Source organism: Microtus pennsylvanicus, chromosome 13 (assembly GCF_037038515.1).
Source record: "Microtus pennsylvanicus isolate mMicPen1 chromosome 13, mMicPen1.hap1, whole genome shotgun sequence".
Taxonomy (NCBI): Eukaryota; Metazoa; Chordata; class Mammalia; order Rodentia; family Cricetidae; genus Microtus; species Microtus pennsylvanicus.
In genome coordinates, this window is record NC_134591.1 from 81,643,207 (window position 1) to 81,668,149 (window position 24,943).

A 24,943-nucleotide genomic window follows, 5' to 3' on the forward strand; every position below is an offset into this window, starting at 1 on the left:
CTAATGAAGAGAGACCTGCAGATGCTGAGAGACACTGGATTGTGGAAAGGACCGCTGAATCAAACCAGCCTGGATACTCTAGAGATAACTTGGCTCACCCTTAACCACCCTAGTTACTCTAGAGATGACTGGGCTTCAGAATGGAAGCTGGGCAATGTGTTGCATTAGCGAGAAAGACATTATTTCATATGGCATGGAGAAAGATTTTTATTATAGTTTGGTTATACAATCCAAACAAACTATAAAGTTAACAGGTGCCTTTTACCTGCTCAAACATAGAACAAAAACAATCTTTAACTTATGCGGGCACACTGCACATTCCATACTTAGGTTAATGTGGAGATATATGTTACCTTTAAAAGTTTGTTTTGGGGAGGAGGCAGAAATCTTTAATAAATAAATTTAATAAAAAAATAAAATAAAATCCCCAAAAAGGCACAGTCTTAAAAAAAAGAATCACATGTAATTGAAATGAATGATATGAACGTAACAAAAGATTTTTGAGTAAATAAAAATATTGGAAACTACAAAAAAAAAAGTTTGTATGTTTTCAGAAAAAACGAACCAGATACCAATAAAGACAAGGAGTTCAAGTGATCCAGCCTCTCAGAATGTATGTCGATGACACTTTTTTCAAAATTCTACATCCGGAACAACTTCAAAGCTGCTAGCTGAGATGGTCCAGTCTCACAGACTGCTCTCGCCAGGACTTTGGATAAGCCCTGCACTTTTCCGTTACACAGAGACTGAACAACAAATGATACAGCTGGCTCTCCAGGACTTGACCAGTATCCCAATCTCCTGAGGGTCCCCTAAAGATTCCATCATCCCCAGAAACGGAGAAGTCTACAGAACATGATGCCCGCATTCCCAAGAGGTGGAGGGGGTGGATTTTAGTCATACGATGGGTTATGGATGTTTGTCATCATTTAGGGGAATTAATTACAATTTGTTATTGGTCATGGTCAGAAAAAAAGGCTGAACATGAAGATTAGATTTAGGGACCTCTTTCTGAAGGGAACAAGAGGGGGTGCAGTATAGAAATGGTGGCATAAATGGTGTATTGTAACTTTGAACAACTCTGACACCTTCAGAAATGTCCCCAGGCTCCTGAAGAACTTCCTCTGGGCCCCTCAGTCCCAATTATGTTGGACTGTTTCTGTTGACTTACATGTTTGGACTCCACCATGGACTCTTAGGGAGCAGACAGTCATGTCCTTTCTGCCTCCCCAGTGACATGCCTAGACCTTGGTCTACCAGAGTTATAAAGAGATGGCTCCCTCCCCAGCCCTCTAGAAAATCCATCCCCTGACTGGCTAGGAGTTCTTTTCTCCCCATTTTTCAGATGTGAAGATTCACAATGACAGAAGCATGCTGTTACGTTTATTGTGCCACGGGCACTGTTTGAAGCACTTTACTTGCAGAATACAGCTGAATGCTTAGGAGAACGAGGCGGTTGTCTTCATTTTGTAAGTAGGAACTACCTGTGATAGGTAAAATGGCCTGTGTAAGTCTACAAAGTGGTGCTCCCCCAGGCCTTTCCCCTCCCAAGCTTTGTGGTCTACAGCACCTCTCCCTCCAACTGCACAATCACCCACCCAATATTTTCTGTGTTTCTCAAATTGAGATATATTTGAAGAAAATAATTTTCAAAATGTAGTCTAGGGCCCAAGACAAACAAGGCTTCTCTCCTCAGGGTGCTCTGGAGGCCAGGCCATAGGTGGAAATACTTTCCTATTATAATCTGCATCAGAACAAAATTCAAACAATTCTTTTTGATTTATTGCATTGAGACAGTTAGCCTGGATAGCCCTGCAGTCTCTATGTATCTGGGAATGGAGGAAGTCCTGATCCTCCTACCATCACCTCCCAAGTGCTGAGACAACAGGCATGTGCTGTCATGCCTGTCTCACATAAAAACGTTAAGTTTTCCAATTTTGTGGAGCATAGGTTTTCAAAGTACAACCTAATGAATCTCTTTATTTTCTCAGTGTCTGTTGTTATGTCCCCCTTTTCATTTCTGATTTTGTTACTTTGGATATTCTCTCTCTGCCTTTTGGTTGGTTTAGATAAGGGTTTGTCTATCTTGTTGATTTTCCCAAAGAACCAACTCTTTGTTTCATTGATTCTACTGTTCTCTTTATGTCAGTTTTATTGATTCCAGCCCTGAGTTTGATAATTTCCTGCATCTACTCCTCCTGGGTGAGTCTGCTTCTTTTTGTTCTAGAACTTTCAGGTGTGCTGTTAAGTCGCTCATGTGAGATTTCTCCAAATCCTTTATGTAGGCACTTAGTGATATGAACTTTCCTCTTAACACTGCTTTCACTGCGTCCCACGGGTTTGGGTATGTTGTGGATTCATTTTCATTGAATTGTAGGAAGTCTTTAATTTCTTTATTTCTTCCCTGACCCAGTGGTGATTCAGTTGAGAGTTGTTCAGCTTCCTTGAGTTTGTAGACTTTCTGTAGTTTGTGTTGTTGTTGAACTCTAACCCCTCATGGTCCCATAAGACACAAGGGGTTATTCCAGTCTTTTGCTTCTGTTGAGAGTTGCTTTATGACCAAGTATGTGGTCAATTTTAGAGAAGGTTCATGAGGTGCTAAGAAGAAGGTGTATTCATATATGTTTGGGTAAAATTTCCTGTAGATGTCTGTTAGTTCATTTGAAACATAACATCTGTTGGTTCCCTTGTTTCTCTGTTAAGATTCTGTCTGGCAGACCTGTCCACTGGTGAGAGTGAGTGTTGGCGTCTCCCACTGCAATTGGAAGCTTTTTTGCATCCTACTCAGTCCCACAGTCACTTATAAAAGAATCACTTAGAGACTTAATATTAATTTTGTCCAATGGTTCAGGCTTATTACTAACTAGCTCTTACATATAAATTAACCTATATCTATTAATCTATGTATCACCACATGGTCCATGACTACAGTAATGAGGAGTTAAGTAATGGCATTTTACTCCTCAGCAATTGCTGGCATTTCTCTCGACCCCATGGCTTACAGGTATTGCTCAGGCATCTTACTCCTCTGGTGGCTACTGGTGTCTCCCTTGACCCCACCTTCTTTCTCCCTGTATTTAGTTTGACTTTCCTATATAGCTATATTCTGCCCTGTCATTGGCCAAAGCAGCTTTATTCATCAATCAGTAAAAGCAATACATATCTGCAGCATACAGAAGGACATCCCACGTCATCCCACCATTAATGTGTGGGGTTTGATGTGTAATTTAAGCTTTAGTAATGTTTCTTTTACAAATGAGGGTGCCCTTGTATTGGAGGCATACATGTTCAGAACTGAGACTTAATTTTGATGGATTTTTTCCCTTGATGAATATTAAATGTCCTTCTCTATCTCTTTTGATAAATTTTAGTTTGAAGTCTATTTTGTTAGATATTGGACTAGCTACACCAGCTTGCTTCTTAAGTTCATTTGATGGGAAAATCTTTTCCCAAACCTCTACTCCAAGGTAATTTCTGTCTTTGAAGTTGAGGTGTGTTTCTTGTATGCAGCAGAAGGATGGATCCTGTTTTCATATCCATTCTGTTAGCCTGTGTTTTTTATTGGTGAATTGAATTCCTTCATATTAAGTTGTTATTGACCAGTGATTGTGGATTCCTGCTAATTTTTCGGTTTGGTGGTGGTGGTGGTAGTGTTTGGATTTCCCTTCTTTGAGTTTTGGTGCTGTGAAATTATCATTTGTCTGTGTTTTTGTAGATGTAACTGCCTTTCTTGGGTTGGAATTTTCCTTCTAGTAATTTCTGTAGCACTAGATTTATGGATAGATGTTGTTTAAATCTGGTTTTGTCATGAAATAGCTTGTTTTCTCTATCTACGGTGATTGAAAATTTTGTTGGGTATAGCAGTCTGGGATGGCATCCATGGTCCCTTAGTGTCTGTAAAATGTCTGTCCAGAATCTTCTGGCTTTTAGAGTCTCCATTGAGAAGTCAGGTGTAATTCTGATAGGTCTACCTTTATACATTACATGCCTTTTTCCTTTGCAGCTCTTAAAATTCTTTATTCTGTGTGTTTAGTGTTATCATTATTATGTGACAAGGGGATTTTTTTTGTCCAGCCTATTTGATGTTCTGCAAGCTTCTTGTACCTTTATGCACATGTCCTTCTTCAGTTTGGAAATGTTTTCTCCTATAATTTTATTGAATATGTGTTCTATGCCTTTGAGCTGGAATCCTTCTACTATCCCTATTATTCTTAGCATTGGTCCTTTCATGGTGTCCCAGATTTTCTGGGTGTTTTGTGTTAGGAATTTATTGAATTTAACATTTTCTTTGCCTGATGAAGCTATTTCCTCTATCGTATTTTCAATGTCTGAGATTCTCTCTTCCATCTCTTGTATTTTGTTGGTAATGTTGGCATCTGTAGCTCCTGTTCACTTCCCCAGATTTTCCACTACCAGAATTCCCTCAATTTGTGTTTTCTCGTTTCTGTTTCAGTTTTGAAATCTTGAACTGTTTCCTTCACCTCTTTTTATTTTTTTTCTTTGCTTCCTTTAAGGGAGTTATTTCTTCCAAATTTTTGCTTGTCTTTTCCTCGATTTCTTTAAGGAAAATTTTCATCCCCTCTTTAAGAGCCTCTATCATCTTCATAAACTAATTAAATTCATTTTCTTGTGTTTCAGTTGCATAGGTATGTTCAGGTCTTACTGTTGTAGGATCACTGGGTTCTGGTGGTGCCACATGGCTTTTGGTTGTTGAATGTATTCTTACAGTGGCGTTTACTCATCTTTTCTTCCAACTGGTGTGGCTTGGGCCTGTGCCTGTTCTTCCAACTACTGTGGTCAGCACCTGTGCCTATGTAGTCTGCTGGGGTTGAGAGGGAGGGTTGGCCAGGGGGAGGATTTCAGGTGCATGGGGTTGGGAAGCAGAGTAGGTCTTGGAGAGACAAAGTTTAGTGTATGGTAGGGGTGGGCACAGCCTGCAGGCAGGCTGGCATAATCCATATTTTTTGTCTACCCTCTGCCAGGTGGCAGTACCTTCTTTCAGCATGGCAAATTCATTTTGCTTCTCTCCTCATGACCCTTTAACTGCCACCTACTTCCTAATGTCCTCTTAGTTTGGTTCTTCCACCTACCTTATCCTGTCTAGATATAGGCCAGTCAGCTTCTGTATTAAACCAATCATGATGGTATATATTCACACAGAAAAAAAAACTCTAAACAGGATACAATGTCTTTAACAATGTGCATAGGCTTAAGAAAAAAAGAAAAAGGATATAGACAATCATTTAAAAAGTTTAAAAATAGCAAAGTCTTTAAATATAGAAGTAAAGTAATTTAAAAAAGAATAAGCCACGTAAAGATGGAAAATAATATAACACAAGGAGTTTGGACCTTAAACGGTGCTTTGCTAATTTTGAGGTTTTTGAATGCTAATGGACAAACAACAGCTGCTGAGACACATAGGATTATGGAAGGGACTGCTGAATTAAACCAACCTATATACATTAGGAATACCTTCACTTTAAAATGGAAGTCCAAAATGTTTTATTTTGGGGAGGAGTTATGCTTTTGTTTCCACAGGAATCAAAAGTCTGATGATTCCTTCCAGGTCAATAGAGAAAAGATTTGACCATGGGAGACCTCCTGAGTATCTTAGCTATAGACATGGGAGAGGAAACTAAGTTAGAGTACAGGAAGGTGATGTGTAAGCTGATCCTTCTACATGGGAACAACTGCCACCATACACAGAGACATTTCGAGGCCACGCAGCATGCCGCGTAGCAGATTTAGCTTTAACTAAGACAGAAAAGATTTATGTGCCACATGGTGCTTCCAAGAGTTGAGGTGGTAAGCATGGCTCCCACCCAGCAGTCCCAGAACTGGCAGTAAATGTACCTCTGTCATATTGAAAGGCCAAGAGAGGTGGAGCTGGCATCCAAGGCTGCGACAACCACATTGCTTACTATTTTTAAATGCTTCTTGTCAGAAAAGGATTACAGATGCACAATAGGACAGATTCAGACATTAAAAACCTCTAAACAAGACACAACGTGTTTAAAAATGTACGAAGGCTTGGGAGAGAAAAAAAGAGTATAGACAGTTATAAAAAGAAGTAAAGTCTTTAAAGAGACAGTTAAAGTAATATAAAAGAGTACAGACAATCATAGATTAAAGGAGTAAAGAAAAATAAGCCACACAAAGATGAAAAATACATAGAGAATCTGGACTATGTATATTATTGTGTTTTCTTTGAATTTTTTGACTGCAGAGAGACATTTGTTTCTGGGGGTTGCTAACCTAAACTAACATATATTTTAAAGTTATCTTGACTTCAAAATTTGAGTCTAAGGATATGTTACTTTGGAAAAGAGGTTCTGCTTTTGTTTGCATAGAAGAACCTGTGGATTCCTTCCAGGCTAAGTGATTTGATGGAACAAGTCCCCAAAAGGTCTTCATGAACCCTAAAAACACTTCGGCCAATAAACAGTAGGAAGCAGTTTGGAGAAAACTACGCTCCAATCCCCCCCCCATTTCTCTCTGCTCTCCTCCCTTCTCCCCTTCCCCCTTTCCCCTCCATAACTCCAACCTCACTCTGCATGGCTGCCTATCCGTCTCAGTCTCTCACCCAGCATGCAGCTCCCTACGTGGAACTGGCTGCCTTCGTGGTCCACCGTGGTCTCTGGTTCTGCCTGCCACTGCTCAGGGACCTGCAGCATGGTCTCCTGGCTCGTTGCCCACTGTCACCACTCGGGAACCTGCAGCGTTTTACTTAAACCATTACACTCAGTCCCAGCCACCCAGCAAGACCAGACGCTGAGACCAAAGATTTCATTTGTATTTCAAGATCTTTATTATTTTTTATATTATTTATTTTGAGAGAGAATGAGTCAGTCTCGTGAGGGAGCGTCAATCTGGTCACGGGATACCTAGTGGGTCTTGGGGTCAAACTCAAAAACTGTTTCCTGCAAATGCATCTAACCCGCTAGGCGCTTGCTGAGGCCCACAATGAAGCCAGGACCCGCAGCTGGCAGAGCTAGGCCTGGGCCACCTGTCTGAGGCGTCACTGTAGGACTCAGCCAACAATGATAAGCTTAATAGGAGCAGACCACCCAGAGAAAGTTCTTAACTTCCAACCATTATCACCTGCCAGTGTGAGACCCAGCTATAAATTCAACCTGGTTGCAGGAAGGACCACTGCACGTGATCCGGATATGGCGGTGACGTCAGACGCAGCAGTGACGGCAGCGGCGGCGGCGTTGGCGGGCGCACGATTGAGACGGCGGAGCGTTGGGTCCGGGGTGCTCACTCATGAGGAGCCGGAAGGTGAGCGGCCGGGCGGGCAGGACGCGCGCCGCCGTTTGGGGAGCCGAGGAGGGGCGGGCGCCTCTCTTGGCTCGCCCGGCGGCGGCTGCTCGGTCCGGCCGCCTCGGATCCCCTCCAGCCCCGCCCCGGGAGTGCGGCTCCTGCACGGTCTCCTCCGGGCTCGGGGCTGCAGGACTTAGGGCTAGCGCTGGGACCGAGTGGGGCCCCTGACAGTGCGGCTTCCTGCCCTGGCGTCCTGTCCCGGCCACGCTGCTCAGACCCGGGCCCGCACGGGGCAGCCGGCCTCAGCCAGATCCCCGCGTCATGTTGTCGGGGCAGAGGACCAGCAGTGTGACAGTGAGGAGGGTGGCTGGGCCTCATCCCCCCTGCAGAGGGACTCTGACCTGGCAGGGCTTGCAAGGCGGGGACCGTGTCCTTTAGCCTGAAGTGTGCCCTCCGTCTCCAGGTGGCCAGAATCCCGCTGACATAGGCTGAACTGTGTAGGCGGCTGCCTGTAGTGTCGCTGATAGGCAGCTGTGTGCCGTGTCAGCTGCTGTCCCCCCTTTGCTTGCTCAGGCGTTGAGGTTTGAATTTAGCAGTTTTTCGCTGTGCTTCTTCCTTCCTCGTGTGAGGGTTTGCAGAGCTGAGCTGCCTGCGTGCCAGTGAGATACAGAGCAGCCTCACTCGCCTGGGTCGCTCCCCACGTTGTGTAATATTTTGTTTGCCATCTATTGACAGTCCAGCCCTGCAATCGTGACTTTCCCATTTTCCACAGGAGCCACTCGCCTGGGCCAGCAAGGCTCCCTCATATCCACCCTTTTGTTATTGCTTGCATGTCATGACCAGGTTGCCTCATTTACCCGAGAGAAGTGTGTCTAAAGTATCCTGTACACGGACTTCCCTTGGGGCCGGGTGCCCCTGTGTGTGTTTGGGCCCCTGCCGGGGTCATTAGCTTCAGCCAGCGCTCCCAGCCGTTCTAAAGCAGCTGTCCTCAGTTGGCATCAGGGAATTTCTTTATCCGTGCCTTCATTTTACAGGACAGGTTTCCTGGTGCGGATTTTCTTAGCTGGCATTTTGTTTTGAGTGTACCAAGTGCACTCAGTGTGGCTCCCACTGTTTCTGCTGAGTAAGGGGCTGGCTTCTTACCAGTCTTTCTGAGATTAGCACTCTTACGGGGTGGTCCTGTCAGTGGTTTATCCTCCTCTCCTCTTGTGTCACAGAGGTGGCCTGTCAACTTGGAGTTGAGTTTAAGATTCCTCGATGTATAGATTTCTGTTTTCAGTAAACAGAGGATCTTTTCAGCCATTATTTCTTCGAGTACTTTTTGATTTAAGGCCAGGAATTTCTAGGCCAGCTGCGGCAATAGGCTGATGAGAGAGTTGTGTGTGGCGGCGGAGGCTGTGACTCCAGCACTCAAACAGCCAGAGCAGACGGATGGAGCTTGCGTTCAAGACCTGTCAGAGTAATTAGATGAACCTTTCTCAAAAACTGTTTTGAAGGGGTGGAGCTGGGAATGTGGCACAGCTGGGAGAGCGTTTACCTAGCGTGCATGAAGCCGACTTGATCCCCCTCCCACATAAACCAAATGTAGCAGCTCACATCTGTAAGCCAAGCACTTGGGAAACAGCGGCAGGTTCAGGGGTGCAAGGTCCTGGCTGGAGCTATAGCACAAGGTACAGATTCCGCCAAGCACACAGTAGGCCCTGGGTGCCACCCCAGAATAAAAAATAATAATAAAAAATAAACACATATGGACCAGGAGCTATGTGCTCCTGGTCCATAGGATGGGGACTGCTGAAGGGGGTGGACAGAGATGAGTGCAGGAACTGGTGTTTCTGTCTCATCTTACTTTTGCCAGGGGGACTGATGGTCCTGAGCCTCCACAGTGGACAAGTGGGCAGCCAGCCTTGCATCTTTTGTTTTAAATTGTGTGTGTGTGTGTGTGTGTGTGCGCGTGCGCGCGCGCGCGCGCGCGCGCGCACGTGGGGGGGGCATGTGCCACAGCACGGGTGGAGGCCAGAAGACAACTTCCAGAAGTCGGTTCTTTCCTTCCACTACTTGGGTCCTTAGGATTGAACTCAGGTCCGCTGTCCTGGTGGCAAGCCCCCTTTCCCACTGAGCCATCTCTCTGACCCTGGACCCTGTGTCTAAACCTAGACAGTTGGGCTGGACCACCTTAGGCCGAAGCAGTCTTTGCCTGTAGGTGAGGGAATGTGGGCAGAAAGCTCAGGCTCCGAGCTGAGAAGCCGCAGCTCGGCTGGTGTGCCATAGCCCGCTCTCTGAGCGTCACTCTTGTCCAGCTCACAGGTGGAGTGCGATCCTCAGCACGCCTTCAGGCCCGAAGCTACTCTGCAGCCAGCTCAGCCTCTACTGAGGGCATTGCCAGCTCCACATCTGTCAAGACAGCATGTCTGGTGAGCTTCGCTACCAAGAACACCGAGGCCTTGCCTCCGTCCCTTCTACACTTGTCACCCCGAGATGTGTTGTGTGAAATATGAGCCATTGCTGCTGTGTGTAGACTGGGAGACATTTCAGAGGTCCTGTACATGCTGTCACTGCAGTCAGAGGGGTGCACGTTCGACACAGCTGAGTTTGCTTTTGTGCACTATGCTCGTGCGTGGATGGAAGTGTGCTAGCAATCCAGACAGTAAGACAGCTTCCTGCATAGTGCCGCTTTGAAGGTGGCCTGTGCAGCCATGTGAGTCTATCACTGCTTCACCCCTAGAGTGGAGCAAGGAGGGACACACGACAGTGCAGCTGCCCCAGGCAAGGGATTGACCCCCACAGCGCTGGGGCTGGGGCCGGCCTCTGTGTCTGGCACAGCACCACACAGCACCACTCAGGACAGCATGCTGACACTTTGCTGTAGCCAGCCTGAGTGTCTGCTGGTGTGCAGTGTCCAGGCAAAAGAGCCGGGAGCTTGCTCTGAGTGAGGAGATGAAAACTGGTTTCTTTTACATATTTTAGAATTACATTTTTATTTATTTGGGGGTGAGGCACACATGTCATGGTGCATAACTTGCAATGGGAGATTCTCCTTCTGTCATGTGGGTTCTAGGATGTGATCTTGGCAGCAGGCACCTTTATTCTCTAAGCCATCTTGCATGTCCCTACTAGGACTTTAAAGCAGGCAAGCATGTACTTTAGAAAACAGCCCTGGGAAAGCTTGTTGGAGCAGTGCTGTGGAGTCTCCCTCGGCCTCCAGTCTGTTTGCCCCTTAGCAGGACAGAGGGGGCTCTGGCACTGAACCCAGTGCCTTTGCCAGATAGGTCTGGTTTTCTCTTACATTTTTCTTACCTGGCAGGCTTCCTCGTCACACAAGACTACAGACAGACGTACTTCCAAAAAGTTCAAGTATGACAAAGGTCACCTTGTAAAGGCAGAACTACAGAAAGCTGACCGTAAAAGTGACGTTTCTTCTTTGCCAAAAGTGGCCCCCGAGGCCTCTTGTGACAGTGAGTTTGCCGAGGCCAGCGCTAAGACGGCTGCCCCTGTGCCGGAGAGTAGAGAGCCTCCCCAGGGCTGCTGCCAGCCTGTGAGTGAGGAACCCTCAGCAAAGACTGAAGGTGGCCTGCCCACACCAGAACCCGGCAGGGTGGCTGCAGCCCAGGAACCTGATGGCAGTTCTGCCAGACAGGCTGAGCCAGTGCCCAGGACAGAGGAGGTGCAGGCACCTGTGCTCCAGATGGACAGCAGCGTCTTTCTAGACGATGACAGCAACCAGCCCATGCCTGTGAGCCGCTTCTTCGGGAATGTTGAGCTGATGCAGGTAAGTGCTGCCCTCCTGTCTCTCCTGCAGTGCGGGCAGCCAACTGCAACTGCCATCCTGGGCTCCCAGGTTCCTGTGTATCCATAAGGCCACAACTCAGAGGTAAGCATAACTGAGAAAAAGAAAATGAGGTCTGTGTAAGTGGGAGGCTTCTCCCCTGCAGCGCCCCACTCTCGGGCTTACAGGCTGGAAGGCAGGGCTCCTGGCTCCAGCCCCCTGGGTGTATGTTGGACAGTGAACAGGTTAGGAAGTCAGAGCTGTGGTTTTGTGAGCATGCAGCCATGTTTCTGTTGCTGCCCCTAGTCTGTAGGCTAGCGTCCTTCTTACCAAGGGACCAGAGCAGACCGTGGTCAGGTTTGGATCTGGTGCCCAGGCAGTGCCACTCAAGACTGAAGTCATGTTTTCTTCCCTCTAAGGATCTGCCACCAGCCTCTTCATCTTGTCCTTCCATGAGCAGACGAGAGTTCAGAAAAATGCATTTCAGAGCCAAAGAGGATGAGGATGAGGACGACGCCGAGATGTAGTGTGGGTCTTCCCCTGTCGTGTTCAGCAGACGGCGCAGCGAGTCTGAAGATCTCTGGATGGCGTCTCCAAGAGAACACACTCTCAGTTGAACACAGAATTGACACGAGGTCACCAGCGCCAACACCCGGCCCCTATGGAAAGGACAGCCCTCAGAAACATGGAAGACCACACATTGTGAACAGTGTGCGTCCGTGACTGTAAGAAAGCTCCACCACGCTGTCCTGAGGCACTGCTGCGCCGGCTGTGAAGACGGACTCAGCCGGGGCAATGGTTCCGTCACCGGCTGCTGTTACTGTGCCCTTGGCTCCACCTTTCTCGATATGTGCACACTTTTTAGACATGTCTATTTTGGAAAAATCTTTATTTTATGTATGGCAAATGTAAAAAATTTTAAACATTTTAAAACATATAAAATATACTTGTTTTTAAAAAGAAAACTCAGGCTGGGGCTTCTAGAGTGACAAAATGTAAGGGTAATAGCCCCATCACCACTGCATCACCCCAGAGGGTCTGGCGTGTGTCACTGGCGGGCGCTTGCGAGCAGGCCGCTTCTTCTTGGATCCTGCCTGGGGCCGGTAGATCTTACTACGGTCACACTGCAGCTTGTGCGTGGTCTTCTTGTGGCAGGCGATGTGCACCAGCTTCAGGTTCTCGGCCGTGAAGAGCAGGCTGTAGAAGTACTCCCAGTTCACCTCCCTCCCATCCTGGACGGCTTCCACCAGCGTGGGCACCACGGTGCGCTTCTTCTCTATCCTGCCAAGTCAGGGAAGACAGCCCATCCGCTGTCAGTGCCACGCACTGCAGGGTGCTGTGCCCTTCCCACCAGCCACAGACACTCACAGCACAGTCTACCATAGCCAATATCCCTGCTGTGCTGCTTAGATTTTGGTCAACTTGACACAAGCTGGAGTCATTTAGGAAGAGGGAACCCCAAGTGAGACAACGCCTGCATCAGACTGGTGTGTATAAAGGCTGCGAACCGGGGGGCTGGAGAGATGGCTTTATGGTTAAGAGTGCTGACTGCTCTTCCAGACGACCCAGGTTCAATTCCTACCACCCACATGGCAGTTAACAGCTGTCTGTAACTCCAAGATCTGACACCAATGCAAATAAAAAAATAAATTATAAAAAAAATAAAGGCTGCGAAGCATTTTCTTGGTTAATGATTGGTGTGGGAGGGCCCAGCTCACAGTGGGCAGTGCCACCCCTAGGCCAGTGGTCCTGGACTGTATAAAAAAGCAGGCTGAAGAAGTCAGTGAACAACAGCCCTCCGTGGGCTCCGCATCCGTTCCTGCCTTGAGGGACTGTCCTGACCCCTTCATGATGAACTGTATAGTTTAAGATGAAATAAATCCTTTCCTCCCCACGCTGCTTTTGGCTGGTGCTTTATCGCAGCAGCAGAAACCCTAATACACCTGCTAGCAGGTGTAACAGGCGGGAGGATCTTGAAGATTAAGGAACCTAAGCTGGGAATATCCCAGAAGGGCAGAGGCAGTGGAATGGATGGGGCTTGTGGATAAATCACCAGAGAAGCCCAGCACTGTGCTTCACAGACCGGTGGCACCAGCCCAACACTGACATGGCTGTGGGCAGGCATGGTCAGTGTAGCAGAGTTTGGTGCTAACAACGCCATTGTCTTACTTTGCAAACTTGAATTGTGGGTACTGCTTAACATACTAGAAAGAATGCAAGGCCAGGCGGCTCACATGGTCATTCAACAAAGCCGAGCCCCACGTGGGAGTGCTTCTTGGCACAGAGTGATGGGGGAAAGTCTTCTGTTTCATGTTAATTTCATTGGTTAAATAAAGAAACTGCCTTGGCCCTTTTGCTAGGACAGCAGCTTAGATAGAGTAAACAGAACAGAATGCTGGGAGAAAGAAGCCGAGTCAAGCAGTTGCCATGATTCTCCCACAGGACACAGACGCAGGTTAAGATCTTCCCTGGTAAGACACCTCGTGGTGTTACAGGGGTATTAGAAATGGGTTAGATCAATATGTAAGAGCTAGCCAATAAGAGGTTAAAACTAATGGGCCAGGCGATGCTTAAAAGAATACAGTGTCCGTGTAATTATTTCGGGTATAAAGCTAGCCATGCAGGCGGCCGGGTGCCAGGAAGGTAGCCAGCCGCTCCTCCTCACTACACCAGAGTGACTCCCGTTTACACAGGTGCCCACAGAACCACCCTCCCCAATCCTGTGTCTCCCACAGGCATGTGACCCAAGTGTGTATGACCAATATGACACAGAAGTGGCAAGCAAAAGGAACGTGTTGCTTCAGAGCTACTGAAACTGAGACGCCTCCAGGGAAAAGGTGCAGACTGCTCTGCAGAGACACTTTGACAAGCCAGTGACAGAAAAATGGTCACCAAAGAAACTCAGATCCAAACACAGTCCCAAGAACAGCAGAGTGGAAAGCAAGCCACCTTCCCCTCATCTATCGCTCCACAGCTCTGAGCTGGAAGTCTAAGCCGTTGCACAGTCTGGTCTGATCAGGGCCAACTTGCTGGCTTGTCCTCACACGGCAGTGACACCATGAACACGCTCTCCTACAAACAAGACTATCTGTGATCAGGGCCAACTTGCTGGCTTGTCCTCACACGGCAGTGACACCATGAACACGCTCTCCTACAAACAAGACTATCTGTTCTTGTTGATCACTCTCCTCCCTAGGACACCAATTTACCTGAACTGTTTCCCAAAGGCCCAATCTCTGGATGCGGTCTCATTGTGTGACAGTTTCAATGTACGGGTGCGTGGGGGGGGGGGGGTGCAACCGATTCCACAGCAGGAAGTTATCCCAAAACAACAGCACTGAGCCAGAGCAGGCAAGCAGAGTCAGCATAAAGTGGGTGGGTAGGTGGCAAGGAGTTCCCAGAATGCCCATGGGAATCCAAGGGACTGCAGAGGAGAATCAGAATGGAGGACAAGTCACAGCAGAAGCAAAGAGAATGCCCATGGGAATCCAAGGGACTGCAGAGGAGAATCAGAATGGAGGACAAGTCACAGCAGAAGCAAAGAGAAAGAGCTGTCTCTGGATGTGTATCCCTTTCAGGTAAGGGGGACGAACCAGTCTTCACTGAAAAGAGAATGCTGACTGGCAGCAGCTCCCATGAGCAGGCACCAGGGATCAATGTGATCAGCCTCCACCAGGGAGAGCAGAAGGGACCTAGATGCCTGTGATCCCAGACCCAGTGTGAGACAGTCACCCTGCACTCGCTCAGTGGTAGATGTTCTAGGAGGGAGTTCACCCAGGCTCTCCTTAAGAAGCACTAGGGTCACTCATTCGCCAGCCCTTAGCAGGAGCAGGGAGATGCAGGAAGCAGTGAGCAGAGAAGTGGACGGCCTAAGTAGGTACTAAGATGAAAACAAGCATCCGTGCAGGCTTACAGCCAGGCAGGACAGCACTCAAAACACACTCCTGCAAGAGTAACAGGCGGGTCCAGGCTACACAGTGAGACCAGGACCACAGGTACAGCAAACAGAAAATGAGACGAACCCAGTCACACTTATTCATGCTGAGCAGCCACTTGGAGGAGGGACCCGTGCAGGACAAAAGGCAGTTAATGTGCTAACTAGAGACCTCCTCTTTGATGGCAACAGAAACCGAGTCGGGGGAGCGTGAGACAAAGAGCTGAGTGGGCGTAGGAGTCGCAACCTTCAGGTACCAGAGCAGAATGAGGGAACAGCCCTGGGACTCCAAGACCTGCCAACAATCACACTGACCCCAAAACACTAAGGTCAGGTGCAGCCGGAGACACGTAGACTTCAGCATTTGTTAAAAGACAAAAGAGAGAAACTGGAAAACAAGGAGAAACCCTAAGAGGAGTGCAAAGTAGGAATAAAAATAACAGCAAAACACCCTGCAGTTAAGCATAGGGCAAACGCAGCTGCAGGCAATGGGGAGCAAACAGAGGCCCCTGCACCTGCAGGAGGAATGGCAGGATCTGTGCAGACTCTGGGCCTGCAGTCAGGATCCTGACAACAGTGCCTCAGACCCTAAGAAAGGGGCCCAGTCTCCAAGGGCTCGCCAAGGCCACCCCATCCGGTTGTTATAAAAGACATCAGAAATGTGGCAAAACTATAGCAACAATGTCTCTCACAGACAGCCAGGAGAGAATCAGTGCCCGGGACAAAAAGTAAACAATGAGCAAAAGGAAGCAACATGAAAGAAAGCCATGAATGGCAAAGAGGCCTCAGCCTTCCCTGGAGCCAGGAAACACAGAAGCCGCAGAGTGGGTGCTCTCCTCAGTCAGGGAAATGCAAAGAGGCACAGTGACACCGAGTGGTGGCGAGGACATGGAGCAAATCGCAAGCATGTGAGCTGGAACATTCAGAGAAGGCTGGAGATACTCGGAAGGGGAACACCAGTATCGATTTCCCAAGGAGTCTGGAGGTCAGAGCCAGGGCACTCTTTCTCATGGAGAGTCCACACCAGACCCCCGGAGGCCCTCTTGATGCTGGGTGGGGTCCAAATCTGCATTGCTCGCCAGCTGTGGATGCAGCCGGTCCACAGATCAGAAGGACAGGGATGGAACTGGGAGACAGTTTCATTCCAGGGTTAGGTAACGGCCTAAATGCCCAGGAGGGAACTAATGTGGGCTAGTCTGCAAACAGTGAAGGAGTCTGCTGTGCACTGAGTTGTGTGGACAGAGCACCGTGGAGCCAGAGAGCAGCACAGCCATAGAAGTCCACACTTGCTGGCAAAGGTGTACAACAGGCATTAACGGGGCATGTTTCAGGAGAGTGGTTTTCTGTGGCAACAGGGCAGGGGCACTGAGTACTGAGGGATAAAGGGGCCCTCAAATAAAACTCACTCTTTATATATGTTTCATAGTTTTGACTCCAAGTGTCAGGTAGCCATTTGTGGACACTTGGAGCACTTTGCCTTCACAAAGCAAGGTCAAGGGTAGTTACAGTCAAGAGCTGTAAGAATATGTCCTGCCCTGCCCTGCCCTGGTTAGAAGTGACTGCAGCCTGCCCAGCTGCGATACCATCCTACTGGTCCTGACCTCCCACAACACAGCCCAAAAGCAGACTCCTGGTTCAAACACAGAGCACCCACTCTCTTAGAATCCACCACTGGGCCATGAGGAGCCAGGCCACCAGATCCTCTCACAGATGGGGGTGGGAGGGGGCGGGACAGTTTAGCACTGGGCACTGACAGCTGGAAGGTCAGGAGTATCGCTCCAGACGCACCTTCCATAAGCGCTTGGGGTCTGTCCCAAGAACACAGGTGTAATGGACCAGACATGAGCTGCCTGAGCAGATGCTGGGTTAGTTCTGGTTAGTGAACTGGAATCTCGGTGACAGACACTCACATATGATCCAGGTTCCAGGTGCTGAAGAGGATCCGGCTCTCCCTGTTGCCATAGGGGTTGATGGAGTGTTTGGAAAGACAGCTCTCCAGGTCAAAGGGGCCCTGCAGGGACCAAGGCAGGGGTTGGAAAGGCAGAGGGAGGTACGTTACTGTCCTCCTCCAAGCCAACAAGCTTGCGAAGGCGCAGGCCCCACAAGGCGTTCAATCCACGAACCAACATTTGAACCAGGCAGTGATCCCCAGCACTAAGAGGCAGAGGTGAAGGACAGGGGGATGGCTCAGCAGAAAGAGCACTTTCCATGCAAGCCTGAGAACCACGTTTGGATCCTGAAGTCATGAAAAAGCCAGGTGTGGTCTGTCCTCTGACTACACCCATGTCGTGGCATGTGCACACTCCCACACAAACACTACACACATATACATAAAAGGAAATAAATATTAAGTCAGCCTCAGCTACATAGTTACCTTAAGTCTAGCCTCAACTACATATTAAGACCTCATTTTAAAAAACAAAAGTGTTTGCTGTTCTTTGGAGACTGAAAATTCTCTCTTTGTGGGGTGGAGTGATGGTTCAGAGGTTCCTGCCTGTTCTTCTAGAGGACCAAGGTTTGATTCCCAGCACCCATATGTGGCTCACACCCATCTGTAACCTCAGTTCCAGGGGATTTGACAACCTCTTCTGGTCTCCACAGGCACCAAGCACACATGGGCACAGACATATACACAGGCAAAACACTCATATTCAAAAAACTAAGCCTAATTTTTAAAAATGCTGTCTTTGGAATTCTACAGCCCCTAACATTTCATTGCCCCAATCTTAATATTCTGAGTTTTCAAAAGATGAAGGCATTTCTGTCCCTGATACTAGAGAATCATCCTTCGCTAGGTGCCTCTACAGATCCACACAGGAGCAGACCTGTTATTCCCAACATGTTCCTGCAGGACTACGGTGCCATATACTAACAATTGTACACCCCAACAATTGCACGCCACCATCCCTGCCTCCTCCCGCACTTTGAACTTGAGGGCTGCCAGCACCTACTCTTAGGCCAGCTGCTGAATGTCCTACCCACCTCTCACCCCCAGGAGGCAGTGACCCCAGAATGAAGGGCACAGAGCTCACCTGGCAGGAGAACCAGCCTTCTGGAGTACAAAGCCGCTCACTGGCCTCTGCACCTCGGTCAAAGTAGCTGCCATTGTACTTCTGGGATTTGAGCTTCTGGCACATGGAGCTGAGGACCCGCTCGAATTCTTCTCGAGCCGCTGCATCCACCGCAGAGGTGTTAGCACTCACCTGTGAGAGTGAGCCAGAGGCATCGCTGAGCCCGTGGCCTGCCTGTGGCCTGCCCGTGCCCGAAAGCCTGCCTTCAATCACCAACCTATGCCACGCATCGCCTGTCAGGAGCCAGCCTATGCCTAGTTCTACAGTCAGAGTGTCTGACCACTGCTCAGCTATCACATCATGGCCATTCGGGACGCCGTGAAGTGGAATCAACAATGCTCCCATTAGGCTGGGAGAACGAAACAAGAACAGGCCAGGCAGAGAGGTTCACATCTGTAATCCTAGCACTTGGGAGGCTGAGGTGGGAGGATCCAAAGGCCAGCCTGCTCTACAGAGCAAGATCCCATGGTGAGGGCGGGGAGTGGGGGTGGGAGTGAATTAAGATCCCATAGTCAGCAGGAGGAGCATTCCCTCTGTGATAAGGCGAGCAGCACCCACAAGGCCCCCCCCCCGTCCATGCAGCCAGAGGGTCAGTACTAGGATCAGTCAGGGCACCGACGATGTTAGGTCATGTGGGGACAATCACCAAGGAAGGCCACATGAAGTACAAAACACTGGACACCATACATCGGCAGCTGTGACACACTGAGCGGGTTGAGGTAGATATGGGGAGTATGGGGACAGCACACAGCCATGTAAGGGCTCCTGCAGCACTTTCTACCTGCCAATCAATGTGGAGCCTGACATGCAAATGAGCAGCAAAGGCCAAGCTGACCCCACTGTGTGAGAGAGAGGGGAAAGGGAAAGGCTTAAAAACAAAGAAAGTGCAGGGTGAAGGGGAACCCATGCCTGCCCTTCCAGCTGCCTGGCCACGCAGGGTGAAGGGGGACCCACGCCTGCCATTTCAGCTGCCTGGCCACACAGGGTGAAGGGGGACCCACGCCTGCCGTTTCAGCTGCCTGACCTCGCAGGGTGAAGGGGAACCCATGCCTGCTGTTTCAGCTGCCTGGCCATGCAGGGTGAAGGGGGACTCACGCCTGGCTTTGTTCCTGCAAACTCGAGCTGTGAATTCTATCAGCCCCCCCCCCCCCGTCTGCCGGGGTTGTTACTGCCACCTAGAAGAAACCTGGGCAGAGCAGTCAGGCATGGAGCGCCACTGTGCCCACTGCCCGCCACACTGCCCTTGCGGACCTCACTCTGGTGTGGAGGGCAGCTAACAGGTAGGTGAGTACAGGAAGTGCCGCAGCAGCCTGAGAAGAAAGGCCTAGAGCATGTCCAGTGGAGATCCTAAGCCCAGCGGGGCCTGGGCAAGCAGGCAGTGTCCATGGCAACAAGAGAACAGTCAGGGCAGTTTGGTTCCAGGCCTGGTCAGGAAGGGAGGGTGGCTTCAACCAGCAGGGGGCTCTGTCAGGTTTTCCCCATAGATACCCAGCTCGAGCTACACCATGAGATAAGAAGATTTCGGAGGAGGGTGTGCACGGAGGAAGAAGGCAGCCTTAGGATCTACTTTTAACCAAGAAGCTCAGGGGTAGGAACCCAAACAGATGCTGGGTTAGTTCTGGTTAGTGAACTGGAATCTTGGTGACAGACACTGACATATGATCCATGTTCTGGGTGCTGAAGAGGATGCTGTAAAGACAGACAGATGGAGAAGCCCCAGGTCTGTGCCACTAGCCAACTGCTGGGCGGTTACCCAAGTTACCCCAAGGAGACCAGGGAGAAGAAGGTCCCCAAAACAAGTTGCTGTCCCCAAACCACCCATCCACTGCTCATCCTATCTGAATGAAGGCAGTCACGTGGAGCCCAGTGCAGAGAGGCACAGAAGGCTCACCTGGCAAAATGAGGGGCACCTCATGCTCTCGGTATGGGCAGGTCCCATCCACCATAGAGGGTCTTCCTTCCACTCTGCACCTCACAGGCATTCGTGTCTTCATGAAAGGAAGCCAGGGTATCAGGACACCAAGGACAGCCTCCTCCTGGAGTTCAGGCTAGGTGCAGTGGAGCCGCTGGCCGCCCCTCCCAGAGAAGACCAGAGCTGAGACCCAATAGTCAGTCGCTCACAGCCTATCTACAAAGCACCCCAAGCAAAGGTGTCTTCGGTCCTGTGTTCCACTTTTCCAAGGTCAGAGGACTGCCAAGCACCCAGAGAATAAATAAATACAAGTGTTGGGGGGAAACAACCACCCGATCGTGAAGGTATCATCAGAGCAATGGAGGAGATGCAGAAAACCTCTCCATAACGGAATGAAGCTCATCAGAACAGACCTGCCCGCTGCATAAGGCGCCAGCTGGTGCTGTTCTACGTAATAGCATCCTTGGCAAAGAGCTGAGGCTGAGGCCTCTGACCCTATCCAAAGGACACGGCCCAGAAAGGTTCTAATACCTGCTAGATGATGGGGTCAGAGGCTAAAGTACAGAAGAGCTCAGATGCAGGAGACAGGAAGCTCTTGCTCCTCTGAGGTACGCAAGCCTCACAGGCAACCTTGCAGACGTGCATCAGCCGTGGAGTGGCAACCCCACCAACTGCACCATCCTCCCTCAGCGTGATCTGAGCATGGCCTTACCTCTCTCAGGTAGCCCCGGATCCTGCTCTCACAGCTATATCTCAGGTAGCCAGACTTATTCCTGAATCGAGACTCCAAACCTACAAGAAAGATTACTCTGGGATCTACAGGCAGACCACGACCTCTTGGTTTGTGTCCTCAGTGGCTCAGAAGCCAAGCAGACAAGAAAGGACCAGAGGGAGGTGTATCAGGGACTGCATCAGCCGCAGAGATGCCTGACGGCAGGGTGCGTGTTCTCTAGTTGGGGGATCTGGTTTTGAGGCACCTCAAACACTGCTAAGAGATTTCTTCTTGGCTGGCCCTCAAACCCTCAAGAAATTTCAACTGCTCAAGGACACCTCAATCTGGACTTAACAACCCAAGTAGTCAGCAGCAGAGGAGAGGGCCAAAAGTGTGCTCCATCCGTACGATTGGACACTATTAAAAGGGAAGGACGCTGGTCACCCAGGCGAACATAAAGGGCAGCATGCTGACGAGAGGAGCTGTGGGACAAACCCTGTATGATTCCACCCACACAAGGTACCATGTGAAGGAGGAGCTGGGGAGGGGTTCTGTTCATAGGGCTGGAAACGGGCATGAGAGGGCTTGGGCTGCAGACCCACAGAGCATGGGCTCTGACAGCAAACGCCAGTGCCGACGGCAGGACAGGGTGAAGGGGCTTGGATATGTGGAGTGCCACTAACTCTGCAGCCCAGCCTGCTCTACAGTAGATTCACCCAACCACAGACATTAACACTTTAAAAATCTCACATCCGGGCAGGTGCACACCTTTAATCCCAGCACTTGGGAGGCAGAGGCAGATGGAACTCTGCGTTCGAGGCCAGCCTGGTCTACAAGTGAGTTCCAGGACAGTCAGGGCTACACAGAGAAACCCTGTCTCAACAAACCAAAACCAATAAACAAATCATTTTAAAAACTTATATCTGAATAAGCATGTAGATTGTTTCCTGTTCTCTAGAATTTTAAGTCTGTGCATGTGTGCCTGTGGTGTACATGAATGTGCACATGTGTGTGTATATCTGTGCAGGTGCACTCTCCCATGCACACTCATGTTAAGAGCAGAGGTCACCACTGAGTGTCTTCCTCTGTCACCCTCCACCCTCACTAAATATGGAGCTCACTGTTTGGAATATATTGGCTGACCAGTGAACCTCAAGGATCTGCCTGACTCTGCCTGGCATATGCCACCACACCTGGATTTTACATGGGTGCTGGGGATCTGAACTCAAGTCCCCAAGCTCAAGCAGCAAGCAATGCCCACTGATCCATCTCCCAGAACCCTATAGACTGGTTTTTCTTGTCATTATTCCTTAAAGGGACCAGCTGACAACTACTTTCCCAGCATTTGCATGGAACCAGGTACCTTAAGTGACCTAGGGAGGATATGAATCATATATATAGGAGAGATTTCTGAAGTGTGCTGGCCAGTCAGCCCAGCCTAGCTCTAGCCAATGAGACCCTATCTCAAGGGAGGTGAATAGTATTCCTGAGGATGACACCCAGGGTGGTCTTCTGATACACAGACACGCACACATGCGCTCTCTCTCTCTCTCTCTCTCTCTCTCTCTCTCTCTCTCTCTCTCTCTCTCTCTCAAATGGTAAGATGACAAACTCCACATTCCATGCATTTTGCCATGGCTTTTGGAAGAATGATTTAAAAGGAAGGAAGGAAGAGAGAAAAAGAAAAAGAAAAAAAGAAAGAAAGCTATTTCAAGGCTGCCCAGGACACTGCCCCCACCCAGGAGTCCTGGCCAGATGCCTTCTCATGGACACCTTTTGTTATCACTCACTCCAGAGGCCAGTCACCCTTGGTTGGGAAGCATCAGGATCTGAAGTGGACAAAGATCCTCCCGAGCCTCTGCTCCAAAGAGGCCCTTCCCTGCCTGTCCCAGACGTCCTGGCCACATGGTCACCCCAGTCTACGTACCTTCAAACCAGGACGGGTCCTGCTCCCGGGTCTCAGCAGTGATGTTCTGGTTGACATGATGCAGAAGGTCAGCCAGCAGCTTCTGCCTCAGTGGGTCCTGCTCATGTGACAGCAGTTGCTGCGCAGCCCGGACGACCCCAGCATGTTGCTCATTAAACACACTGAGGAAGCGGGTGATGTCACTCACATCTGCCACCACCACAAGACAAACAGAAACACATTCATGTTGTTCTAGTCCCAAGAGGAGGCTCTTGTCCACTAAGCCCAGAGACAGCCAAAAGTGAAGACTCAAGACTCTGGTGTCACCAACCCTTGCCTTGGCACTTGACACTCGAATCCTCCACAGGGTGACGCTGCCAATTCCATTCCTCTGGCCACGTCCTGCCAGGTGATGGGATTGCAGTGCCCTAGAATAGTGCACTTGCTCTTCTTCTGCTTTCTCTTCCTCCACACTAGGTCACCTCCTTTGCTCATTCCCTTAGGACCCAACTTCCAGGCCTCACAGTCCCTCTCCTGACTTTCCCATGGGCCCTTTCCACAAGTAGCAAGCTACATTGGGCTTTCCTAGCAGGTGCTGAATGCCAAGTGTATTCTCCTGAGGATCTTAGCTAAACAGGAGCAAACAGAATCCAGTGACAACTAAAAAGCACAGACCACAGCCAAGTGAGGCTCCAACTCTGCTTCATACTCAAAACTCAGTGAGACCCACTGTGTCAACAAGCTGAAGAAATAAGGTCTTGTGGGCACAGCAACAGATGTAGAAAATGCAGGGGGAAACCTCAGGAAGACAGGACTCACCAAGAGATTCCTGGACAGTGAAAATGTACAGTGAGCATGAAGAAACATCAAAAATAAGTAAATTAGTAATATTATTAAAGGAAAGAAAAGAAAATGCACAGCGAAGAAAATGACAATCTGGATGTCATCAAAGTCAAAAATTTTGAAGCTGGGTATGGGACACATGCCTGGAATGCCAGCAGTTGGTAGATGGAGGCAGGAGAAACAAAAGCTTTAGGCCAGCCTTAGCTACAGAGTGAATTTAAGGCCAGCCTCAGCTACATGTAACCTTGGCCTCCATTTCCCTCCCAAATCTGAACCGTTTGCTCTATTACAGAGCATGAAAAGAGCAAGGTCGGTTAGCTCAGCTGGTTGGAGCTTGGTTCCAAAACAGAGAATGAAACGGAACCCAACAGAGGATATTAGAAAACCACATTATCTGACATGGAAGACATAACCAGGATTTGCTGAGGGTGGGGTAAATATTTCAACGGCTTAAAAAATCTGATTAAAAAACACAAAAGACATGAAGACTGCTTCACCAAGAAGTGCCTGCAGGTGGCAAATAAGAACACAGAATGATATCCAATCCCATTAGCCACCGGGGAAATTCGGATTAAGGCCACACTGAGCTGTCATCACACACCTACCTAGAAGAGCTTTAATAAAAACTACGATCCCTAGGAGCATTTCAACACTCAAACGTCGGAGAACGGCCCTGAGCAACGCCTGTCCTGCCCTGCCCTGCCCAGCACAGCCCAGCACAGCAAAACCTTCCCCAGGCTCCTCCAATCCTCCCCCCTTGCTTTTCCAGTTAATAAATAACTAAATAAACAAACAAACAAACAAATAAATAAATAATACACTGGAAATAGAGTTCTTCAGCAAAAGCTCTTGGCATTCAGTGCCCCCTGACCTTATCTACTAGGCTCGTGCCTGGGCTCCTGGACCTGGGCTTAAACGGCGTGGGTCCCGCCAATCTCCGAAGTTTTACTACTTACAACCCTGCCAGGTCTGGCCAGCAGTGAGCAGCAGGAGTTCGGCGTCATCGGGGAGCCCCGGGAAATAGTCATCAGTCACCTCCGTGCCATCTTCGTACAAGCACAGCCGGGAGCCGGACTCCGGGAGCTGGAGAACAGGAAGAGTAGGCTCGTCCTGCCCACAGGCAGTCCGCTCAGGGTGCCACCTGTCTGCAGGAGCCCAGCGCCCGTCCAAGTCCATCTAAGGGGACGGAAACCGTGCGCTCGTAGTAGCCGGGGTCCCCGCCCCGCCACCCCGACCCACCTGGAAACGGACGCAACCCTTGTGCAGCAGCTCCTGGCAGCTCCGGGCCGCCACGCCGAACTTGCACTCGCTGTGTAGGGCTCGCAACTTGACGCTCTTGGGTTGGCGGAGCACCGCGCACATGGCAGGACTCCGGCAGCAGACACTGCACGCACCGGACGACGACGACTGACCCTCGCTCCTCGCCACTCCCGGAACTGTGGCGCGTAGGCGCCGCCCGGAACGCTTTTCTCTACTCCTTGGCAGGCGCGACCCGAAACGTCCGTCTGCAGGACCTTTCCCCAGCCGGAACCCGCGAGG

The 24,943-nt window shown here is 49.5% G+C and overlaps 2 protein-coding genes across 5 annotated transcripts; one reads left to right on the forward strand and one right to left on the reverse strand.

Annotated features, from left to right (window-relative positions):
- Window positions 1-7,154: 7,154 nt before the first annotated feature.
- On the forward strand, window positions 7,155-12,692 carry C13H1orf174 (chromosome 13 C1orf174 homolog). Of its 2 annotated transcripts, none has more exons than XM_075945903.1 (4): window positions 7,155-7,281; window positions 9,568-9,674; window positions 10,565-11,029; window positions 11,446-12,692. In XM_075945903.1, the coding sequence occupies exons 1-4, from the start codon at window positions 7,170-7,172 to the stop codon at window positions 11,551-11,553; spliced, it is 792 nt and encodes a 263-aa protein (XP_075802018.1). In that variant the 5' UTR covers window positions 7,155-7,169; the 3' UTR covers window positions 11,554-12,692. The 2 variants fall into 2 exon arrangements, with proteins under 2 accessions (XP_075802018.1, XP_075802019.1); XM_075945904.1 differs by having other exon boundaries at window positions 7,175-7,281; window positions 9,561-9,674; window positions 11,446-11,991.
- On the reverse strand, window positions 11,901-24,920 carry Dffb (DNA fragmentation factor subunit beta). Of its 3 annotated transcripts, none has more exons than XM_075945900.1 (7): window positions 24,644-24,918; window positions 24,361-24,487; window positions 22,583-22,771; window positions 20,656-20,735; window positions 17,993-18,163; window positions 16,871-16,971; window positions 11,901-12,307 (listed from the first exon to the last, which is right to left on the reverse strand). In XM_075945900.1, exons 1-7 carry the CDS (start codon window positions 24,764-24,766, stop codon window positions 12,040-12,042), a joined length of 1,059 nt encoding a protein of 352 aa, XP_075802015.1. In that variant the 5' UTR covers window positions 24,767-24,918; the 3' UTR covers window positions 11,901-12,039. The 3 variants fall into 3 exon arrangements, with proteins under 3 accessions (XP_075802015.1, XP_075802017.1, XP_075802016.1); XM_075945901.1 differs by lacking the exon at window positions 11,901-12,307 and adding an exon at window positions 12,602-16,042 and having other exon boundaries at window positions 24,644-24,920; XM_075945902.1 differs by lacking the exon at window positions 16,871-16,971 and having other exon boundaries at window positions 24,644-24,920.
- Window positions 24,921-24,943: the final 23 nt, after the last annotated feature.